Consider the following 20,243-nt stretch of genomic DNA (forward strand, 5'->3'; position numbering starts at 1 on the left):
CAAATTGCGAAATCGACAGGACACAAAACAATGCGATGCGAGTTGAAGGAAAAGAACAATACGACCGAAGATGGACAAGGTGTGGTTGACGTGCCTTCCCCAAAAGTGCAAGTTTTGACCACCGTCATGCTCAGTCCACTAGTGTGTCCACCTAACAAAGCATTGAGCGGACCTTTTAGTTACACTGGGGCTGCCGCTAAAAAAAAAACAGCAGGTTTGGAGGGAAAGAGGGGGGGGGAGGGCAGCTGGTGAACGAGGAAGGCGCTTTGCTTGATGCAGAAACGCTAGAGCCCGCTTGGAAGCCCTGAATTAACAAAGGACAGCAGGCCAATTGCGGACAGGGCAGGGCTGGGCTGGTCGAGGGAGGGAGTGACAGGTAGGCCCAACAAGGAAGGATCAAGGGATGAAAAATGTTGGCGAGAGCCTGAATGAGAGACGAGGCATGGATGATCCGGGAAGGAGCAAATGCAGACTACGTCGAGGTGCTTGGCTCCAGGACAAACGGGAAAGGGCGACTTTCGCCGCAAGAAAAAAGAAGAAAACGCCGCAGGTGCCTGCCGAGCCAAGAATAGATCCCTTCAGACTGTTTCCATCCCCAGACAGGCGTGCTTCTCTTAATCCGTAGATTTCGAGCTCGCTCGAGCAATTTGTTTGCTTGTCGGCTTGTCCCTACTGTTTCGAGAATAGGTCCCGAATGGTGTTCCTTCCTTCCTCGTCGCCTATCAAGTGGTGGTCTGTCACAGTTTACTTTCATTTGGGCAGTGGCGATTTCCACACGAGAGCAAGCACTGACAGAAGGAGCGACTATGAATTCCTTGTACGCCGTACACCTTCTGTCCGCCCTTTCATGAAGATAGTTAACGGTCGTATTCAAAGAGAGAAACCTCACATTTAGAAAAGGAAGGGGGGGTGCGGTAAAATAGAAAGCACGACCTGTGCTGGATGGCTGGTGGGGGAGTGGACCAGGGTAGTGGAGGATTTGCATGGATGGGCGAATGAAGGAGAGCAGGAATGAGAGACAGACAACGGGGCTCCGTATGTGAAGCTGGGGCAGAGGTATTTGATACGTCGGATTACGACTGACAATGTGTGTGTTTATGGGTGTTGGGCACAACGTCAGTCACTTGAGCGCTGTGACGAGTGTGCTGGATTGGCGCTCATCCATACGGTGGTGGTGCGTTGAGTGAAAGTTTCCATGGTTCCTTGGCGCTCTGATTTCCTGCTTCGGTGGGCAGACTGCCAGGCAACCCCTTGCTCTGCGTGCCCATCCAAGTGCAAGTCCATGCCCCATTGAGCCTGCCCAATCCACTTCTCGCCATGGATATATGATCTGTGGATCGCAAGAGGTCGGTGCAGACGATGCAAACAGTCTTTGGTTGAGCTGGTAAGATACAGATGGGCCTGACGGTGAGCCAGAGAAGGAGGTCGGTTTTGACAAGGCAGGGCTCCGAATGAGATTGACGACGAAGAAAGCGGACAGATGCGTGCATATGAGCGAGCGAGCTCGAATCAAGTTGAGACATTGAATTGACATGTCGTACTACAGGCACTAAAATACCGTCCACGACAACGTGCGCTTGCGCTTGTTAGCGACGGTTGCGGTCGCTGGAAACCAACCGGTGGGCTGCGCTTGGAAGCGCGATGGAAATACGCTACGTAATTACTCCGTACTTCGTAGTGGATATCTGTATTTCGTACGGCAGCTGTAAAACGTACTCTGTACTGTACTTTGTGGCAAGACTCGCCCCAAAACATACCCGGATCAAAGCTCGGCATCTTTAAATGCATAGCCAGTTTCTTCAGGCCGTGTCAATATGGAAAACCTGCTGATGTGTGGTGGTTGACAACCGGTGTGAGGAATGGAAGCTTGAAAAGTAGATACTGCGCCCTTTGTGTCTGATATACGCAACGCCTGCGGAGTAGTCATAGTCGGTGAGAGCAGCGACGTCATGAGCAAACCCTTATTTCATGCCCCCCACCACACCGCTAAGAAGCTAAGAATGCACCTGCAGTGCACGTTTGACCCACGCAAAGCTGTCCTAAGATCGCCCTGCTGACGGCAAAATATAGCGCGAGGCCATTTGTTCCACAGCGGTTCTTAGCGGGGTCTGGTGCCGCCCAGCGCCACCCAAACCGCCTGAGTCAACCGTCGTTCGGTACGCTGCCGTATGTTGGCGTTTCTTGTTTTCTGGTCCCCTTGTGCAGTGCCTGCGACGAATGCTGGTTTGCAGGGGTTTTGCGCAACGCCGGACCAGGGCTTGCAGTCTGCGGTGTGCCACACTGCATGAGAGGGTGGCAGCAGTCGTGCTTTAGCGCTGTTCTGTGCTCCGGTCTCCGTGCCAAACGCTGCCCCATATTCTGTACATTGCAACCCTGCTATGGAAAGAATCGTCAGGGAACAAGTGTGGAGAAGCTTATTGACAGTGTTTTTTGTGCTTTGGAGAATCGTTGTTGACAGCAAGAGGTACACATACGAGGAATACTGATTGAAAAGATGTGCGAGGGGAGAGCAAATTAAAAAGGTACCTCGTACTTCGAGAGACAACCACGAGAAGTAATACTGCATACTTCCCATCCGTGGCACGGAGGCGAGTGGTCCAAGGACGAAAGGAGCAAAGGCTCACATACAAAAAGGTACACGACACCAGGAAAGCGAGTGGCGGATGCAGGGACTGTCGAGTGTCTTGTCGAAAAGGATATGGAAATAAACAAAAAGACGAGATACGACGACGAAGAAATAACACAACCCCACAGAATCGAAACGACGCCCGGCGCGCCTGAGCCTTCCAGGACGCGATGCCGAGAGACGACGCAGAAGACACAATTGGCTCTGGGGACTCGTCAGTTTGAGAGGCACCTCGCCATGAGAGGCACACTTTTTCTCCCAAAATGGAACAAGTGTGCCGGTCTGCCCAGGAGTGCGCTTCGCTGTGTGGGGCTCGCCGAGGAGGATGGTCGCCGCTGAATAGTCGCAGAACCGCCACAACTATATTTTGTTGTCTTTTCTCTCGGCGTATTCTGGTCTCTGTCTTTCTTTGTGTCTCGCGTTGTTGTTTCCAAGATACACTTTGTGTGACGCGTACGGCCTTGCCTCCTCTTGCCTCATCGCTCCTTCTCGCTTCCAACTGCCTACTTTCCCTCGCGTACGTCGTAATATCCTGCAGTTCCTTCCCTCATTGTGGCGGAAGGGCTTCTGTAAATCGGGCGCAGGGCAGCAAGAGCGACAAACCCGTACATTGTTCCGTGGCGGTAACGGAAGGAAAGGTTGGATCCCAGGACAATGTACATGCTTTGTACGCTCCCAAAGTGCGCAACCCAGCATTGTTCTCAGCGGTCGTCTGTCTCTCCATACATTGTGCATCTCGATCTGACAGAAAAATATGCACGTATTCGCTGTTTATGAGGCAAACACAGCACGACGTGAATGGTGCAGATCATTGCGCAAGTCGGGGCGCGCATCTGACATCTCGTACAACCGAGGGAGAAAAAGACCTAACAAATAAAATAAAATAAAATAAAAATAAAAATAGGAAAGCTGAGGGAATAAGTAAGTATTCTCAGCTCCGCCTTCTCGTGCTGCAAGTGAGAGACGACAAAGCCTGAGCTTGTCTTTTCGTCACATACTGGGGGCAGTGGTAAAGTGAAGATCCGCGGCATGTATGTACATGGGGTCTCAGCAGCCTGTCTCAGCAGCCGGCAAGCGGCTGATCTGGTTGACTTGAAGAACGGAGCAAGGGATTTCTGTACGACACTGGCGACACCGCCATTCTGCCATCCTCACCCCCGTTTTTGCTACCATGGATCTCTCTTTCATCATCTTTTGATACGCTTTACGACTTTCGACGGACGCTTCCGTCCTTTCTTCAAGATGTTTTGGCAATACGGCGTACTACCTTCGTCTTCATCACCAGAGATGTTGTTTTACTTTGGCGAGCGACTCTATTCTGGACCGACGACCATACACTTGACAAAGTCGAGGATCCAAATAAGCAAATCTTTTCGGTGGAAAAGGAGACCAATCCAAATCGAGTCAAATCGAGAAATATACATAAAAAAGCGAGACATGTAGAAAACAGAGAGAGATAGGACCTTTTGAAGTGGGGGAGCTGAACTGCCATGTCCTCACCGCATACGAGGCGAAATCATACCTGCAGATTGAAGGCGTGTCTTCTTTGCTTCGTATCATGGGCCCGTTTCGTGCTACAGTTTTTGTAAATAAGGCACGAGGGCAACATGTGCGTGTCGAATCCCCCCCACCCATAAAGGAGCGAGTAAAGGAAGAGGGAAGATATAAAGAGGCAAGCCGACAAAGCGGAAACGCATAATATCGTGGAGCAAGCCTGATCGCCAACACGGGTAGATAAAACAGCACGGGCTGCTCGCCAAAGGTGCGGCCGCCCGTGGCCCCCTCCAACCCTCCACTTCCCGTGCCGTTTCCTTGTGCCTCTTTCGTGTGTCCCTGATATCTTCTTTTCATGGCTGCCTCTGCAGCTCAACCGGCGGTCCCATTGTCCACTGTCGGCTACTGTTTCCAACTCGGTCTTGGCTCCCCCCAGACCAACGGCTTCGGTCGATCTATCTTGTCTTTCCAGCTAGCATCGATGCATCAACACGACCCCTCTGCCAGTCCCTTGCTCACAGAACATAGTTTGCTGTCGCTGTCTGATAATGACACCCACTTACCTACATCTGACCCCATGGGCTGCCGTCTGCTTGAAATGCGATGGAGGCGGGACGGTTAATTTGGGCCAAGGGGGGTGTGGGATGCGGCGAATTGGGAGTGGGAGCGTGTTTGTGTGGTGCGACTGCATATGAGTAGAGCATCTTATTTATTTGCTCCGAAGGAACTGGTTGGGCAGAGAGGCCTAGTGTGAGATGGGATGTGCTATCGGGAACACCACTACGTTCTCTTCCCATGTCATCGTAAACAAGACGCCGCCACTGCCAGGCTTTTGCGTCCCGAGCGTTGTTGAGGCACAGCTGCATATTTACGTGTTTGGACGAGAGTGTGTGGGAGGATGTGTAAATTATAAATAAGGTGTGAACGAAACAGTGGTGAAGGCGCAAAGAGCATAACTATGTGACTGGGTGACAGGTCTTGAAAAACAACGCGTCTCTGCATATAAGATGCCGGAGAGCGAATGGCAGCCATGTCGGGCACCAGTCATTGACAAGACCATGAGCCGTCTGGCAGCAATGACGACGATGTAATTCAAAACAGCCGGGGAGCTCGGTGCAACGCTGAGTGAACAACACTCGCCTTTTACGGCCAAGCCTACGTCTGATAGAAAAGGACAAGACATGACGAGGCGGTGCGACTGATGCGCGGGAAGACAATCAAAAGGCACCCACTTTGCCACCAGCTACCAACCTGTTGATACACGCAAGGTTGTGTGGTACGCTACGTCTGAGTTGGCCTTGTCAAACCATACTTGCAGAAGCATACAGTCAAATCCCTACGAGACGGCCTTTTTACGACGTAATTAACAACGACAGGCGCACAAGGCTGACGGCCCAAGAGCTACGTGGGTGAGAAAGGCGGCAAACAATTTGAGACAAGAAGGGTGCCTCCGAAAAAAGAAATGTTGTCCTGGATGATGGACCTCAACTTTCACTTCTTTACACAGAAAGCCGCGGTGAGTAATAGGACGCTTCAATCTTCCTAAGTACCAAAATTGAAAAACACCATGGGAGCGCGGCGTAATTCAGAGTGTAGACCAGGAGTAACGCAGATGGGCGCAGAAAAGGGGCACCATGGGGGGTGTTGGTTTTGAGACGGAGAGAAGCAATGGCATGAGCGGATGCCGTCAGGAAAAAGACAAGGACATGTCGAGACAAGAGAGCTTGAAATAACAGCATCAAAGTGCAGTCGCCAATGCCCGTTTTCAACTCCTGTCTCGATGATCGTATCCCACCTTCCATCGCTTTGCTTTGTCCGGTCCGTCCCACTTTAAACCTAAAGGGAATGCGTTTGTCGAAGAAACATCGGATATCGCAGAATCACCGAGAGAACCTGTATTAGAAAAAGCTGTTTTTGCACTTTTTTTGTTTGTATCTTGTCTCGTTTTTCGTAGTTGCTCCTTTCCTTTCCTTTTAACTTCCTTTTCTGTTTGCTGGTATGGTAAAATAACATTGAAATCCGGTATAAAAATTTCCTACTGCCGAAAAGCGAAGCTGATGTCTCCTGTTTGTCGTCGTTTCGTCGTTTCTGTTTTGGTGGGCGGATGAATCGAAGAGGTTCGGGAGAAGTGCCTGCCTTTCGGCGAGAGAGTGGAAAGAGGAGCGGGATAAGTAGGCCGAGGGAGAATGGCGGAGAGTGAGTGAGAGAGAGAGAGTAAAGAAAGAGGGAAGAAAATTGGTCGGGGATGAAGAGCAAACCCAGAAAAACACAACGAGAAGAGTCAAGGTAAAGGAGAAAATCCTGAACTCCTTTCCATTTGTTTCGGAATGCCAAGAAACCCGTTACACAACGTTTCCGTCCCCACCTGCGTCAAAAGTCAAAGTCGTCGACCACCTTTTTTATCTTGAAAATTTGTCGTATTGTCATTTTCTTCTTTACTCCTCGGGAATGTCAATCTCGCCAGCATCGATGGCCTCGATCACGTCCTGTGGCGGCTTGCCGTCGACTTGGCAGCCGACGGAGAAGGCAGTGCCGAGAATCTCCTTGACAGTGCCCTTGAGCTCCTTGGCAAAAGACTTGTAGCGCATTGTCCGGGCAATGTCGATGACCTCGTCCAGAGGAATCGACTTGTTGTGCTTGATGTCCTTCTGCTTCTTGCGGTCCCGTGGGGGCTCCTTCAGCGCGCGGATGATCAGAGAAGACGCAGTCGGGACAACCGACACAGCGGCTTGCCGGTTCTGGATCGTGAGCTTGACGGTCACGCGCAGACCCTTCTGTAGTGTGTGTTAGCCACTGTATCTTTTGGAGTCTTTGAACCGTTGATTTCGTTGTGGTTCTCCTCCTTCACATCTTCAATCTCGATCCCTGCGCTTGTCTCCAAGTGTCGAAAACTCGGACCGCAACCATGCCGCGTTCTCGTGCAGCCTCCTTCCTCTCCATCGCGTCGTCAACGTACCCAGTCACCAGTGGCCTTGGCGATATCTTCGCCGACCTTCTTGGGGGACAGACCCAGAGGACCGATCTTGGGAGCCAGCGCCGAGGAGGCGCCGACCTCACCACCCGTCGCTCTCAGGTGGCTAATTCGCAAACGTTAGTATTCCCAGTCTTTGTTTTCTCTTTCTCGCTCTCTCTTTTCAATATCGTCGCGGATAGTCGTGGGGAAATCGTCGACAAGACGGCTTGTCGCTGGAAGGAGGTGGGAGGCAGGGAGCGGTGCATACATGATCTTGATCTCGTTGGGGTCGACCTTCGGCGCTGCATATTGTTAGAAGACGCTCGCAATTGGATGACAACATCGACTGTCGTCGACGATTAAAGGTCGACATGGATCGACGACAGGACCGAAATCGGGAGAGGAAGCAAGGATTGGGCTGGACGTACGCATTTTGACGGTTTGTTGTAACGAAAAAAATGCACTCTGGCAGGTGTGATGATTATCGTGGGAAGGTGAAGAAGAGCCGTTTTGCGGGATGGTCGACAACGAAAAAGAACGAGGAGACTGTAAAATCCTCAAATCGAAACGGGGGTGGTGAGGACCAGGGGGAAAAAAATTACTGCCAAAAAGGCTGCTGCCCTCCCAAAAAATCCGTCCGGTGCTTGCGATTTGAGGAAAACAGTGGGGCCCTGGCTGTTGCGTCGCCCAGTAGGCAAATCTGGCACAGAGAACAAGGGCGCAGGAAAAAAATTCTGTGCGGTCTTCAGGGCTGAGTGGGGTACAATAATTTTTGACCTTTGCCAAACCAGCCAATGAGGAACAATACTGCTTCTTGTAGCCACATGTGGCGTTGCTTATGAAATGACACGCTAACATGAACGTATCAGATCCGAAGCGGATGTAACACTTCTGTGCGGCCATACTCCCTCTACAAGAGCTTCATTTTTAAAAGGCTTGAAATACGAAGGCAACTCGTATGATGAATGAAACAAAATTAATCCTCCCGCTTATTTTTTTTTCCCGACTTCTACAAAGGAGGCTACAGGACGAAAAAATGAAAACGAAAACACAAGCAACACTTCTCTATACAAACCGCCAAGTGTCATCAGTTCGTGCCGCTCACAGCCAGCTTCATCAAATGGTCCATAAAGGTCTGCAGCGACACGTCGTCGGTGAAGATGGTCTGCGCTGTCTGGGCGCCGACGCCACCATAAGCACCCGTAGTGTGTGTCGTCGACGGGTTCAGCTTGGACAACAGGAAACGGGCCTGCGAGCCACCAGCGTCACAAACAATGAACCGAGGCAGAGGGAAACGATCCGTAATGAGGTCCTGTGGGGAGTTAGAAGACATGGCACAGCGGAATTAAAAACAACGTTACAAATCAAGGGCAGGGCAACATACTCTTGCGTCTTCCTTTGGCTGCTCCAGTAATGCGGCAAAGTTCTCGTAGCCCTCCTGGTTCTGGTACCCGGCTTTCCGCCACTGGGCGACGGTCTCGCCGTGGAAGATGAGGATGTGGAAGAAGGTGTCGAGGAGGAGGATGTGGGTGGGTTGGATGGAGGCCGAGTCCAGGAGCACGGGCAGGCCGCCGTCCTGATCAAAGGTGTACGAATCCAGGGTGGGCTGGATCATGACCAGTGAATTGCTGACGTCCTCATGGTTCAGCACGTGCCGATAGAACGCGGTCTCATCGGGCGAGTTGTTAAACACCTGCAGGAACTGGCTTCGCCGCAGATGGAACATGAATTGTGGGTAGAGAGTGAAGTTTTTCTCCAGGCGGAAGGAGGACGGGTCGTCTTTCCGGTAGTCGGCGAAGCGCGAGCACAGGCGGATCAGCATGCGGTCGACCCAGCGCAGGACATCCGGGCCGTCGTCGACCTCGGCCTTGAAGACGGCAATACGCGACATGAGCACGGCGGCCGCTTCCTGGTCGAACGAGTGGGCGAGGGTGGGGTCGCCGGCCGGCCCGCTGAGATTCCGGGCAATGGTGGTGACTCGGAGGTGGAACTGGCCGGACGAGTGCTGGTAGTAGGTCAGGAACTGCATCATGCCCTTCTGCGGGCCCTGCTGGATCTGGGACGGGCCGCCCTGGGCAATCTCAAAGTAGATGCCGTAGCTGGCGCTGGGGTCGATGCCGCACATCTTCCATGCGCACGTGTTGCCCATGCCGATCTCCGTCTCGCCCACCGACGTCGACTTCTTGTTGAGGGACACACCGTGGCCGATGAGGCCAGTGACCTTGAGCTCCTTTGTGGTCAGCACCTCGAGGACCGCGTTGAAGCCCATGAGCAGGTTGTCGTCGCCGTCCTTTTCAAATACGCGCACAAACGACTGCTTGAACATGGCGGACGTGAAGCTGTCCGTCAGGATCATGTGGCCACCCGTGGAGTTGCTCAGCCCCTTCATTTCGAGCAGACCGACCTGGTCCAGACAGCCGGCGAAGACGTCGATGATGTGGCCGTTGTGGGCGGTGCGCTTGGCCAGGTTGTCGTAGAACTTGAGGGCCTTCTTGTAGTTCTTGGCGCTGTCGCGGTCGATGTCGTGGTGCGAGCGGATGGGCTCACGCAGCTCGGGGCCGACGACCATGCCGGGGCCCTCGGTGGCCGGGCCACCGGTAAAGACCATGACGCGGGCGCCCGAGTTCTGGAAGGAGGACTCGAGCAGGCTGACGGCGACGCTGATGGCCACACCGGAGCAGCGCAGGCTGCGGCGGTCGTTGGCGACGGGCCAAGGGTCCTTCTGGAGCTGCTCGAGGGCCTTGGTGAGCTGGAACTCGCCCTGCTGGACGGGGAGCAGGAAGCGGGCGGCGGGGCCCAGGGGCATGTTGGGGCGGCCAGGCTGCATGCCTGGGCGCATGATGGGCTGGCCGAGGCCAAGCATTTCCTGGACCTGCTTCGGGGTGTACTCCTTGCTGCCACGGAACACGTAGGACTTGGCGCACTCGGCGTAACCGATCTCGTGGACTTGGGTCTGGGGTGGAGGGTGGTGTTAGCATAAGGGCGGCCCCCCTCCCAAATAAAAAGCACTCGTTATTGACTCAAAACAACGTACCATGGTGCCAAAGGTGATGAGGCCGACAAGGGCGTTCTCAGGCAGCAGGCTCAGGCTCATGACCAGCGACTCCTTGAGGGCCGCCAAGCTGTCCTCCTCCTGGCACATGTCAACAACATAGAGGAAGATGGGCGGGTTCTGGGCTGGGCGCGACAGCCGGTACTCGATGGTAGTGTTGGACGGGTGCAGCTCGGGCGGGATGGCGTTGGCAGTGATGTCCTTGTAGTGCGGCGGCAGCGGGTTGCGCGACAGACAAAAGGGACAGACCCAGAGGCGGGCACGCACGTCGACTTGGCTGTTGAGATTGGGTTTGGGGTTAGCATCATTCCTCCATGCCCACTCGTTGCGTTGCCAATCGCACTCACCAGAAGGGGTTGAGCACGGAGCGGCAGGGCTGCTTGCAGGTGACGGGCTCAAACTGCAGCAGCGGCGTGTCGGGCTTTTCCTTGAGCGGCGTGTAGAGGGCGCCAATGGGAACGACGAGACGCGATGCTTCCTGTACGCGAGACGATACGAAAGCACGAGCCGGTTAGCCAACGGCACATAAAATATCAAAGGGGCGGCGGTGCTGCGGATCAAAACAGCACCATGGCTGTAGCAAACTCACCATGCGCGTGCTAGGGAACACGTTCCAGCTCAGGCGGACACCATCGCGATCCTCGACCTCGCTCCACTGCTCCTTCAGAGCTTCGTAGTCCATCTTCAGCGAAGGGGCGGTGCGAGTCTTGCTTTATTTCACGCTCCGGTAGGCAAAGGGAGGGATGAATCCGGTCGCGGCGTGTGGCTTTGTGTGTCGAGCAACCGGACAGAGGGATATCGGCAGGCGATAGGCGAAGGACGAGACAGGTAGGAGAGCCGCGGTATCTTGAATCGGGCGACAATGTCAGGCGATGATGCGTCCACAGTTTCGTTTGAATCGCAAAGGGAGACAGAAGTCGAGCAGAGAAAAAGACGAGATGCAGCTGCAACGAGCGAGCAAACAGGAAAAGTGCAAATGGTAGGCAGCAATGGACGACGGACACTGCACCGGGAACAGGCTGCTGGGAAGCAATGGGACAAGTGTCTAGTAGGGTCGTGGGGAGCAGGAAAGGGGAGGAGGAGAGGCGGCGACGACAGCGGCGGTGATGGTTGGATGGCGATATTGTGTGTGGAGTGGGTTCCTTCCCTTGTTGGGCGGTCGAGGCCAATTTGGTCTTCTGGGCTGGACTCTGCTGGACTGTGCCATAAAGCTCTGTGTTGGTGTCTCTTGCCCCTCTTGGTGCAGCTCTTCAGGGGTGGCGGGGGCTGTCAACAGGGACTGTCAACAGAAGGCGCCAGCAACGTGGTATGCAGTCGTAGTTTGTAGGGGGGTAGTAATTACACAACAACCGTCGCTACAGGGGATCCAAGAGCTGTAGCAGAGTGGCGTCTGCCTGTGGCTCAGCAAATTCGGGCAGACAGCAAGGTGAGCTAAAAGTGGGTCTACAAACAAGCCAGCTGTTATCATTTTAGTGGGAAAGACACAGGGGAGGAAACGGGGAGGAAGGAGCGAAAGTCACATGTCCTGCTCTCCGAAGGGCTCCGCCAATCCCAATGGCGGGGGCAGCCCAGCCTCGCCTTGTCGTCGGACGGAATTTGGCTCGTCTTACAGGATGACTGCCAACATGCTTACGTGCTCTCACTTACACGACGACATCTGCCAAAGTAGTGCATGTTGTGTTTATAATTGCTCTTTTTTTGTTGTTTTTATACTCCGAATTGAAAATTTCCGATTGCATTACCAAAAGAGAACCACATGCTGCTCTCTCTGTAGGAGAGCACCGCCTCGACTAGAAATCCCACCAGCCGAACATACAGCAAGCTACAGCGTGCGGCTTACAGCAAGGGCTGGATGAAGGTGAAGGCCGTGTAGGCAGACGCCAGCTTCAAGGCCACATCGATGACATAGTGAGCGGTACCACTTGTTGTATTAGCAAAATGTTCTCGACAAGTCCGGCTACTGCTCGATCTTTGGACAAAGGCAGGCGCGCAGGGTAAATACGGCACAGGAGGCACAGAAGAACTTACATGTGACGGCCCTTGGGACCGTTCTTGACGTAGCCGCGAGCGTACAGGACACGGGCAATGGCCCAGGCGACGCCGGCGCTGGCGCTCAGGATGGGGAACCGGAGGCCACTGATGAAGAGGGCGCCCAGGAAGGTCGGCAGGTTCTCACTGAAGTTGGCATGGGCTCTTTGGGCTGTTTGGGGACCTAAGTTAGCTACTGACGCAACGCAACGCAGCCCTAGCCTACCTTTTGGGAGCAATAAAGGTGGCAGGGTAGCAGACTGGCGGAGGGCAGAAGGACAAAAACGGAGAGACATACCGCAGTTAAACTGGAAGGCGGCGTTGTCCTTCTGGGCGAGCTCCGCGCTGGCGTAGCAGTTGGGGTACGGGATCTTGGCGGCCTTGCGGTAGCTGCCGGTCAATATGGAGTGGTAGGCGTTGACGAAGAAGATGGTCGTGGCGGCGCCGAAGACGTAGCTATTTGGAGATGTGTGAGCTGGTGCAGTGCAACGTAACGATAATCGCAGTTGCAGGGAAACGGGAAACAGGGACGACAAGAATGAGGCCAAACAGACAAAGCAAGAGCGAGTAAACAAATGCGAGAAAGGACCTACCCATATTCGGCCGGGACTTGGATGGTAAGAGACATGATGCAGCTTTTGGAACGTATGTACAATGCTTGCTGGGTTGCAGAACAAAACGAGATGCTAGTTGAATACTGAAGATGGGCAAAAGGTAAAGAAGTCCAAGAACCAGATAAAAAGAAAGAGTAGCAAACAAGAAGCAGAAGTCAACCTCGGCCTAGAGGGAGTGGAGGGCTGGCCGGCTGTTTAATACAGAAGATCAATTCGACGACATGGAGGCCACAAGGGGCGTCTATCCGCTCTCTTGCCCCATGTGCCGAATGAAGAGAAGGAGCCCCGAAATATGAAAACAAGTCTTGTCTGTGCGGCCATCGATTTCGCAAACCCCTAAAGGGACGGGTCGAGCTACTGGCTCGCCCTGGTCGCGTCGGGGCATTCGCTGGTTGAGATTTAGCGAGCCGCCAATGGCCCGTAGCGCGTAGTACGGGTTCAGGCATAGGCTTCAGGGTGGCGTAAGTGCCTCTTAGAAAGTTGCGCCGCCGAGTGTACGACGAGGCTGTCTCATGCCTTGCTGTATAATATAAGAATGACAGCTTGCTCTTATTAGAGACCCGAATGCCCTCTCCTCTGCCCGTTATGTTCAGACGGCTTCATATTGTGTTTGTTCCTCGTCGCTGATCGCTTGGTGCTTTGTTTTGCAGTCGTTTACAGCAGGGACATATATTCGCCCGAATCGCCGACGGGGCGGACAGTTTTTGCTCTTGCCTAATCTGGCGTTGGCAACTGAGACGGACGTGCTCTGGGATTGCCCTGAAAGCCGCCAGACTTGCAGTGTGCTCCTGCCGCTGTCTCCTCACGGCACGCGGTTCCAGAGCAAAATGGAACACCGTAACAGGGGTCTGTCCCGGATGCGGAGACAAGCCAAAAGCCTTCTTTATACTTCCGTGTTTCCGCCGCTCCAGTTTAAATTGGCATTGATTTTTCAGCAAGGCAGGAAAAGTCTCCGGGTGAGAGATGTGTGGTTCGGCAGATGTGTGCGATGTTTGCCAAGTGTATCGTCTCACAAGCTGTACGTGAAAAAAATGAGCGAAAAAGGGGCAATGCGATCGAATGAAAAATATCAATGCTAAATACAGCATCTCGCGATAGCCAGGGACAAGGCTGTGATGGCAAGCTAGATAATGACCAGGCTACGGCAACGTGTCACTCGAAAACCTTAAATCGACAGTGCTTATTCGCTCCGTCTGGAGCCTCGTTGGCTGGCATTGCCGCATAAGCACAACGGGCGCAAATGGCAACTCCAATGGCGTGCTTACGGACACGCCTGGCGCCATCGCAGCGCACCCGTACTGCCCGTCCAATGCCTGGTCAGGTTAGGCAATGTTTTCCAGCACCAGGCTCATCCCGCTCAGTCATCATCTGATCATCCAGTGCACCGCTCGTTCGGCGGACGAAATTCCAGCCCCAGCGCGTCAAACACACGCCGCTCCGCTGTCAGCATATCCGGCGCAGGGTCGCCCCCATAGTACCCTTCCAAATCCACCACCGATCCGTCCGTTCTGCTGCGCGCGCCGCTGCTGTCGAAGCGCAGGCCCTTTTCGTACTTGCAATACCGCCGCAGGTCACGTTGAAACGTCGTTCCACTGGACCAGCCGAGCACGGCGCACCCGACTGTCTTCCACGGCGAGACGATAATGTCCACCCGGCGGTGTGGGTTGGTGTTTTTTCTCTTCGCTGGTTCCGCGTTTGTTTTGGGGTCCCTGTCCCCGTCTTCCGTTTCCATCGGCTCCTGCCAGACCACCAGTGCTTTGTCGAGTGTGTCGAACCCAACGCCACCGCCGCCGCCGCCGCCGCCTTGCGAGTTGAGGTTGTGCTTGGGCGCATTCCCTTTCCAGCTCACCGCCTCTTGGCCGCGCTCCGAGTTGGCTGTGCTGAGCGTCAGGGTATGCGTTACCAGGCCGGCCTGCTCAAGCGACAGAACAAGCCGTCCAATGAAAAGATGTGTCGCCGCCTCGTCTGGGTGGCTGATGAGAATGTCGACGTCGCCGCTGAGCTCCTTACCCCGGCGGTAGCCGCCCACAATCACCATCTGGAACCCCTCCTGCAGGTTGGTGGCGTGCTGCAACACCCGATCGGCAATGGCTTCGACTTGCACGCGCGTCAGCGGGTCCTGCAGTTCGTCGTAGTACTTGACGCCAATCTGCTGCACCCGCGTCAGCTCCGCCCAGCCGTACTCGACCACGTCGTCGAGGTCCCGCCAGCCCTTGTTGTAGAATGCGCGTGCCGTGGTATCGGCCACGCCCCAAATGTTGTAGAAGAGACGTAGGACCGCTAGCCGCGCGTCGGTCTCGTCGGTCTCGGCTTCACGCACGTGTCCACCATTGGCCTGGAACTCGCGGAACAGCTCGGCCGTCTTGGGCCCGCACCCCGGCAGGCGGCTGACTTCGCGGGGCGTGGACAGCTTGTACGGGTAGGCGGCGATCGTGGCAATGGCTGTCGAGTACGCCCGGATGCCAATCTTGTCGCCCGTGAGCTGCCTCGCCACGCGGATGGTCTTGAGCGTCTCGACAAATTTGTCGTTTGGGCAGTGCACGGGCGTTGACCGCTGGCACGAGTAGGTGGTGTGCAAAAAGTCGGGGATGGGTGGCAGCGTTTGCATCTCGTCCACGTCCGACGTCGACTGCCGGATCAATGACGGCCGCGGCGGTGGTGCTGTGGTGCCGAGCTTGGTCCTGCGTGGCGACCGGAAAGGCGCGCTGCTGTGGCCGCCAGCAGCCACAGCGTCGGCCTGTGCGCGCAGCAGGATGTCGTCCGACCTTGGCACTGGGGATGAGAATGTGGACGGCTCTACCGTCGGCTCTGGCTGCACCCTACGGCCTTCGTAGGCCATGTATCCGTCGTCCAAAGGGAGGACCTCGCCACGAGCGACCGAGTCGGTAAACCAAGAAAGCTTGACTACTTTCAGAATGGGCTCTGGTGGTGCTACAACCTGGACGCCGTCGTCGTCCGACGAGCTCGATATGACGATCGGTACCGGAGATCGGCCGCCGAGCTTCCTCCGTTTTGAAGCCGGAGGGGCAGCAGCCGGCGTTGGCGCAGTCCTGGCCCTCTTTCCGGGCTTTCGCAGTTCAATCGTCGCAATGCCGAGGCGCCTCAGCTCAAACTGAGCTCTCTCTTTGTTCGACAGCGTGCCCAAAAAGATGTCCGCTTTGCTTGTGTCGGCCGTTAATGATGGGATCTGTTTCTGCAGCTTTTCAAGCTCGTCTTTCGGGAGGCGGCCTGGTAGCAAATATATGCTAGGGAAGGAGAGATTGCCTGCCATTGTGTCTTGATGCATGGCGTCGCACACGCGGTAGGTCTCTCAGCGGTATCCCTTGTCTCGAGACAGGTGGGATGCCTTCACCGTCGTCATTTTCAAGTGCCTTTGTCTGGGTCCAACCAAAATACGGCAACGAGGCAGATGGCGGGAAGTGCGTTATGTAGGGGTGCAGAAGTTGAAAGGATGGTTATTCTCGACCAAACACGGGTTGGAACAACATCTAGAGCAATCACGAAGCGTGCAGGTTGTGGTGTCCTACGTCAAGGATATAACGACTGAAAGACATTGGTGACGCAGATGTGTCATTCGTGGGTCCGACTACGACTAGTGAAGGGGAGAAATGCCCTCCAAATTAATGCTTCCAGGAGGACATGTTAGGTCAGTCCAGGTACATTCGTGCATTTTAGCGGTTTATAGTGGACTGCTAGGCCCACGCCAACAATTATCCGCTAAACCGGCAGAAGCTAGATAGTGGTGCTTTCCCCCAGACCAACTTGTATCTTGTGTTATTCCGACGATAGTAGTTCCTGTTTGGCAGTTGCAAACCGGCTGTTTTACGCAGTCGCGCCTTCCCCGCGAGTATTTCTTGCCTCAGTCGCAGCTTCTGTAAATGCCCCCACCCCTCAAAACGTACAAGGCAAGAGCAAACGCGCGTTTTGTAGAGAGGCAGGCCCCCAACTCTTTCGTAGGGAAGGAGAAAGCAACTCACTCTCGCCTCAGCCGTTGTAGCCACCAAATACGACACAGCGCGTCAACAGTGCAGTCATCCGGAATATTCGCTGTGGCGCCCTCTTGCCGTGTGCTGTTGGTCTGTTTTTGGCTAACCCAATCCACTCTTTTGGGGTCTCCACTTTTCCTGCGCAGTATTTTGCCTCCCTTCTTTTCTCACTCTTCGCTCTTCCTCCTCAACCTTTGGCGTTTGTTTCTGCTGTCATACTCTCCTCCATCGCCATCATCGTCGAAGGAAGAACAGGACAACTCACACGATCAATCGCACCAAGAGCAACATGGCGAGCACAGCAATGGACTACGAGCCCACCAACGGTGAGCGCTTCGAAGGTGCGTTTTGTGGCCTTTTTGGGGCTTGTTTTGCAGGCTGTTTTTTCTTGTTTTGGGACGTTTTTCGCGATCCTTGCGTGGCACATCGCCACTGCAAATCGAAACGACGACGCATCACGTCTTCTATCACACTCATCTTATTATGTCTCTCACGCTTCAAATGCTAACTGCCATCCAGATGACGGTGCTCGGTACGAGCGCGACGAGCAGCGCAGTGCTTCGCCGCGTCGCGACGAGGGCCAGGAGAGTGCCCCCCGGCGTTCTGCTTCCCCTGGCACTGCCGGCGACAGGTACGATACGTTTCCCGCATCTTTCCATTCCATGGCATTCGGCGGCACTCAGTCTAACGATATCTTCGTCGCAGACCCAAAGACAATGGCGGCTCGCGTTCCGGCGATGCCGATGATGACGGTGCTGTCAACCCCGGCTCCAACCTTTTCGTGACCGGTATCCACCCGCGCCTGTCAGAGGCTGAGGTGTCGCGCATGTTCGAGAAGTACGGCGAGGTTGAAAAGTGCCAGATCATGCGCGATCCCCACAGCAAGGAGTCGCGTGGTTTCGGCTTCGTCAAGATGGTCACGTCGGAGCAGGCCGATGCCGCTAAGGACGGCCTTCAGGGCGAGGTCATCGATGGCCGCTCGCTCAGCATTGAGAAGGCCCGCCGGGCCCGCCCCCGCACCCCCACCCCTGGCAAATACTTCGGTCCCCCGAAGAGAGGTATGTGACCGGCACTCTCTGAATTGATTTCCGTGTCTTGTTTTGTTGTCTTGTCACGCGACACTTGACTAACATTCTCGTCATCATAGACCCCCGTGGTGGCGGCCGCTACGATAGAGGTGATGACCGCCGCCGTGGTGGTGGTGGCGGCGGTGGTGGCGGTGGCTACGGTGGTGGCTACGGCGGTGGCCGTGACGACCCTTACCGGTACCGTGGCTACGACCGTCGCTACGAAGAGCGCGGCGGTGGATACGACCGCGGCTACCGTGACGACCGCGGCTACGATCGTGGTGGTGGCTACGACCGTGGCTACGACCGTGGTGACCGCGGTGGCGACCGTGGTTTCCGTGATGACCGTGGCGGTTACGACCGTCGTGACCGTGACGACCCTTACGGTGGCAGCAACGGTGGTGGCCGCGGCGGTGACCGCGGCGGTGACCGCTACGGCCCTCGTGAGGACCGTGACCGTGGCTACGGTGGCGGTCGCGAAGACCGTCGTGGTGGTGGATACGACCGCGGTGGTGACCGCGATGGTCCCCGCTCTCGCGACCCTGCTCCCGGCGGCCCGGGCGGCTACGGCGACAGTGCTCCCCGCGACCGCGATTACGGCCAGCGGTACGACACCACCGACCAGAACGCTTAAACGTTATACGTGTCAAACATCTGCGCTAACGCATCTCTTGCGCTCTCCAACAGGGCTTAAGTGTTCCGTTTCCGATCAACTGCTGTGTCGCTTTCGAATAAAATAATCCAAAAAAAAACTTAATTGCACGAATGTAAGCCCTGATTTGGCTCACGCAACCCAACTCCCAGCCCTGTCCAACAAACATCACCTGTCTGGACAACGCAATTGCACTACGCGCTTTATCATATTCTCGTCTCTTGTTTATTTGCACACTGTACTATTTTCTATTTCCTTTTTCTACCCGACACTCGGTTTCCGATCAATTTGTCATCAAAATTTTCGAAGACGGGGATGCGTTTACGAGTTTCTTATTTGCGGTACTTGTCTCTGAATACGGAACTGAGTAATAGGCACGAGACGGCCAGGCATAACATGTCCTCGACTTGCAAACGGCAGATTCACGGCTTCGCTTATAACTTCGGTTTCTCACGTGGTCCTGGTTTATTTTCGACGCATTTGGTTTCCTTTCTTGATTTGTTATCAGTTCTGTTTTTTTTCTTTCTGTTCTCTGTTTTCTGGTTTTCTTTTTCTTTTTTTTCGCCACTTACTCTGTTCTTTCGATTTCAAAGTCACGATCAGCGGACCATGGCATCCGCAATAAAAGGGGCGATATTTCTTTTCGACATGAAAGCAGATAGTACGGCGGACAAAGAAAGCAGCAGCAGTAATTCAAGAAGCAAACGTCAGAGCAGCAAAATCAACAAACGCAGCACCGATCAGAGCAGCACACAGAAAGACAGAAACGCAGAACCGCAAAACCGCAGCGGCAAGGATCAGCAAATGTCAGCAAGGCAGCTTTTGTTCTTTTTTTATATCCTAGTCGTCGTTCCATCAATTTTCAACCTCGTCCCATGGAATGCCAGTACCTCGCCCCAGTTCAACCACGCGTTCGGCGAATATTCTTTAAGAGCTTCTTCCCGCGCATCCCAGCCCAACCACCTTCCTGGCCTCTCGTTGCTTGCCGCCTTCCCCCAGTTTTGGTTTTCGCTCGCTGTCCTTTGACATTCTAACCCCCTCCCCTATCCCGCCTCGTCGCACTTTTCCGGCCCCATGTCACTGGTCGCGTCTTTTATGGCCCTTGACTGTACGAATATGTGTACGAATATCCGAATATGTGTACAGTTTCTCGCCTAATGGCTCGCCGCATTGAGCTTCTCTATTTCCAATTGCCATTCGATATGCCCTCCGTCCGTCAAGACTGTTTGCACAGTGCACAGTCGTCGTTTTCGTTCTCGTCGCCAAGGCACTTTTGCCTGTCACCTGTGGCTCACTTAATCTTTCAAAATCAAACGCACCTGTGCCACCCAATCCGCCCTGCACGTAGCCGCCAAACAATAAATTGCGGAAAACCAACTCTTTTCATCGCCCACAATAACACGCCATAAACGTCATTTTTTTGGTTCATTTTTTTCTGGTTCTCCTTCTCACCGCCAGTTTCTAGAATCCCAAACAAACGCCCGTTGTCGTGATTCAGAAACCTCCGCATCGTGAAGATCAATACAGCCGGCTCTGGGCCACCCTTTCACCCCATCGTCTTATCCTCATTCTCTCTTCTTTCGCCCGGTGTCACCCATAGGCGTGGCCAGCAAGCCTCGTTTTGTCTCTGCCGCTCCTGTTGGTTCTCTCCCGTTTGTCACAATTGGTCGCACTTTTAACCAACATTGCCCCTCATGCCGACGAGCTGTCATACAGCCGCAACACACACAGCCAACATGCCCCGCGCCTGTGAAAATGGATGCATGACAGA

The 20,243-nt window shown here is 54.4% G+C and overlaps 5 protein-coding genes across 5 annotated transcripts; 1 reads left to right on the forward strand and 4 right to left on the reverse strand.

The window, feature by feature from the left end:
* Positions 1-6,555: 6,555 nt before the first annotated feature.
* On the reverse strand, positions 6,556-7,505 carry SPSK_04471 (large subunit ribosomal protein L12e; the record flags this gene model as incomplete). The annotated part of the gene is made up of 4 exons (XM_016731277.1): positions 6,556-6,894; positions 7,077-7,197; positions 7,342-7,375; positions 7,502-7,505. The coding sequence occupies 4 exons, from the start codon at positions 7,503-7,505 to the stop codon at positions 6,556-6,558; spliced, it is 498 nt and encodes a 165-aa protein (XP_016585790.1).
* A 655-nt stretch (positions 7,506-8,160) lies between these two features.
* SPSK_03987 (protein transport protein SEC23) lies at positions 8,161-10,807 on the reverse strand (the record flags this gene model as incomplete). The annotated part of the gene is made up of 5 exons (XM_016730802.1): positions 8,161-8,385; positions 8,458-10,026; positions 10,108-10,402; positions 10,473-10,603; positions 10,715-10,807. 5 exons carry the CDS (start codon positions 10,805-10,807, stop codon positions 8,161-8,163), a joined length of 2,313 nt encoding a protein of 770 aa, XP_016585791.1.
* A 1,154-nt stretch (positions 10,808-11,961) lies between these two features.
* On the reverse strand, positions 11,962-12,781 carry SPSK_04508 (glutathione S-transferase; the record flags this gene model as incomplete). The annotated part of the gene is made up of 4 exons (XM_016731312.1): positions 11,962-12,046; positions 12,154-12,325; positions 12,452-12,609; positions 12,747-12,781. 4 exons carry the CDS (start codon positions 12,779-12,781, stop codon positions 11,962-11,964), a joined length of 450 nt encoding a protein of 149 aa, XP_016585792.1.
* A 1,358-nt stretch (positions 12,782-14,139) lies between these two features.
* Positions 14,140-16,038, reverse strand: SPSK_04106 (DNA polymerase lambda subunit; the record flags this gene model as incomplete). Its single annotated transcript, XM_016730917.1, has 1 exon — positions 14,140-16,038. The coding sequence occupies one exon, from the start codon at positions 16,036-16,038 to the stop codon at positions 14,140-14,142; it is 1,899 nt and encodes a 632-aa protein (XP_016585793.1).
* Positions 16,039-17,042: 1,004 nt separating this feature from the next.
* SPSK_04280 (transformer-2 protein) lies at positions 17,043-18,454 on the forward strand (the record flags this gene model as incomplete). The annotated part of the gene is made up of 4 exons (XM_016731091.1): positions 17,043-17,094; positions 17,273-17,384; positions 17,459-17,811; positions 17,901-18,454. The coding sequence occupies 4 exons, from the start codon at positions 17,043-17,045 to the stop codon at positions 18,452-18,454; spliced, it is 1,071 nt and encodes a 356-aa protein (XP_016585794.1).
* Positions 18,455-20,243: the final 1,789 nt, after the last annotated feature.

The sequence above is a fragment of the Sporothrix schenckii genome, assembly GCF_000961545.1.
Source record: "Sporothrix schenckii 1099-18 chromosome Unknown Cont47, whole genome shotgun sequence".
Lineage (NCBI taxonomy): Eukaryota > Fungi > Ascomycota > Sordariomycetes > Ophiostomatales > Ophiostomataceae > Sporothrix > Sporothrix schenckii.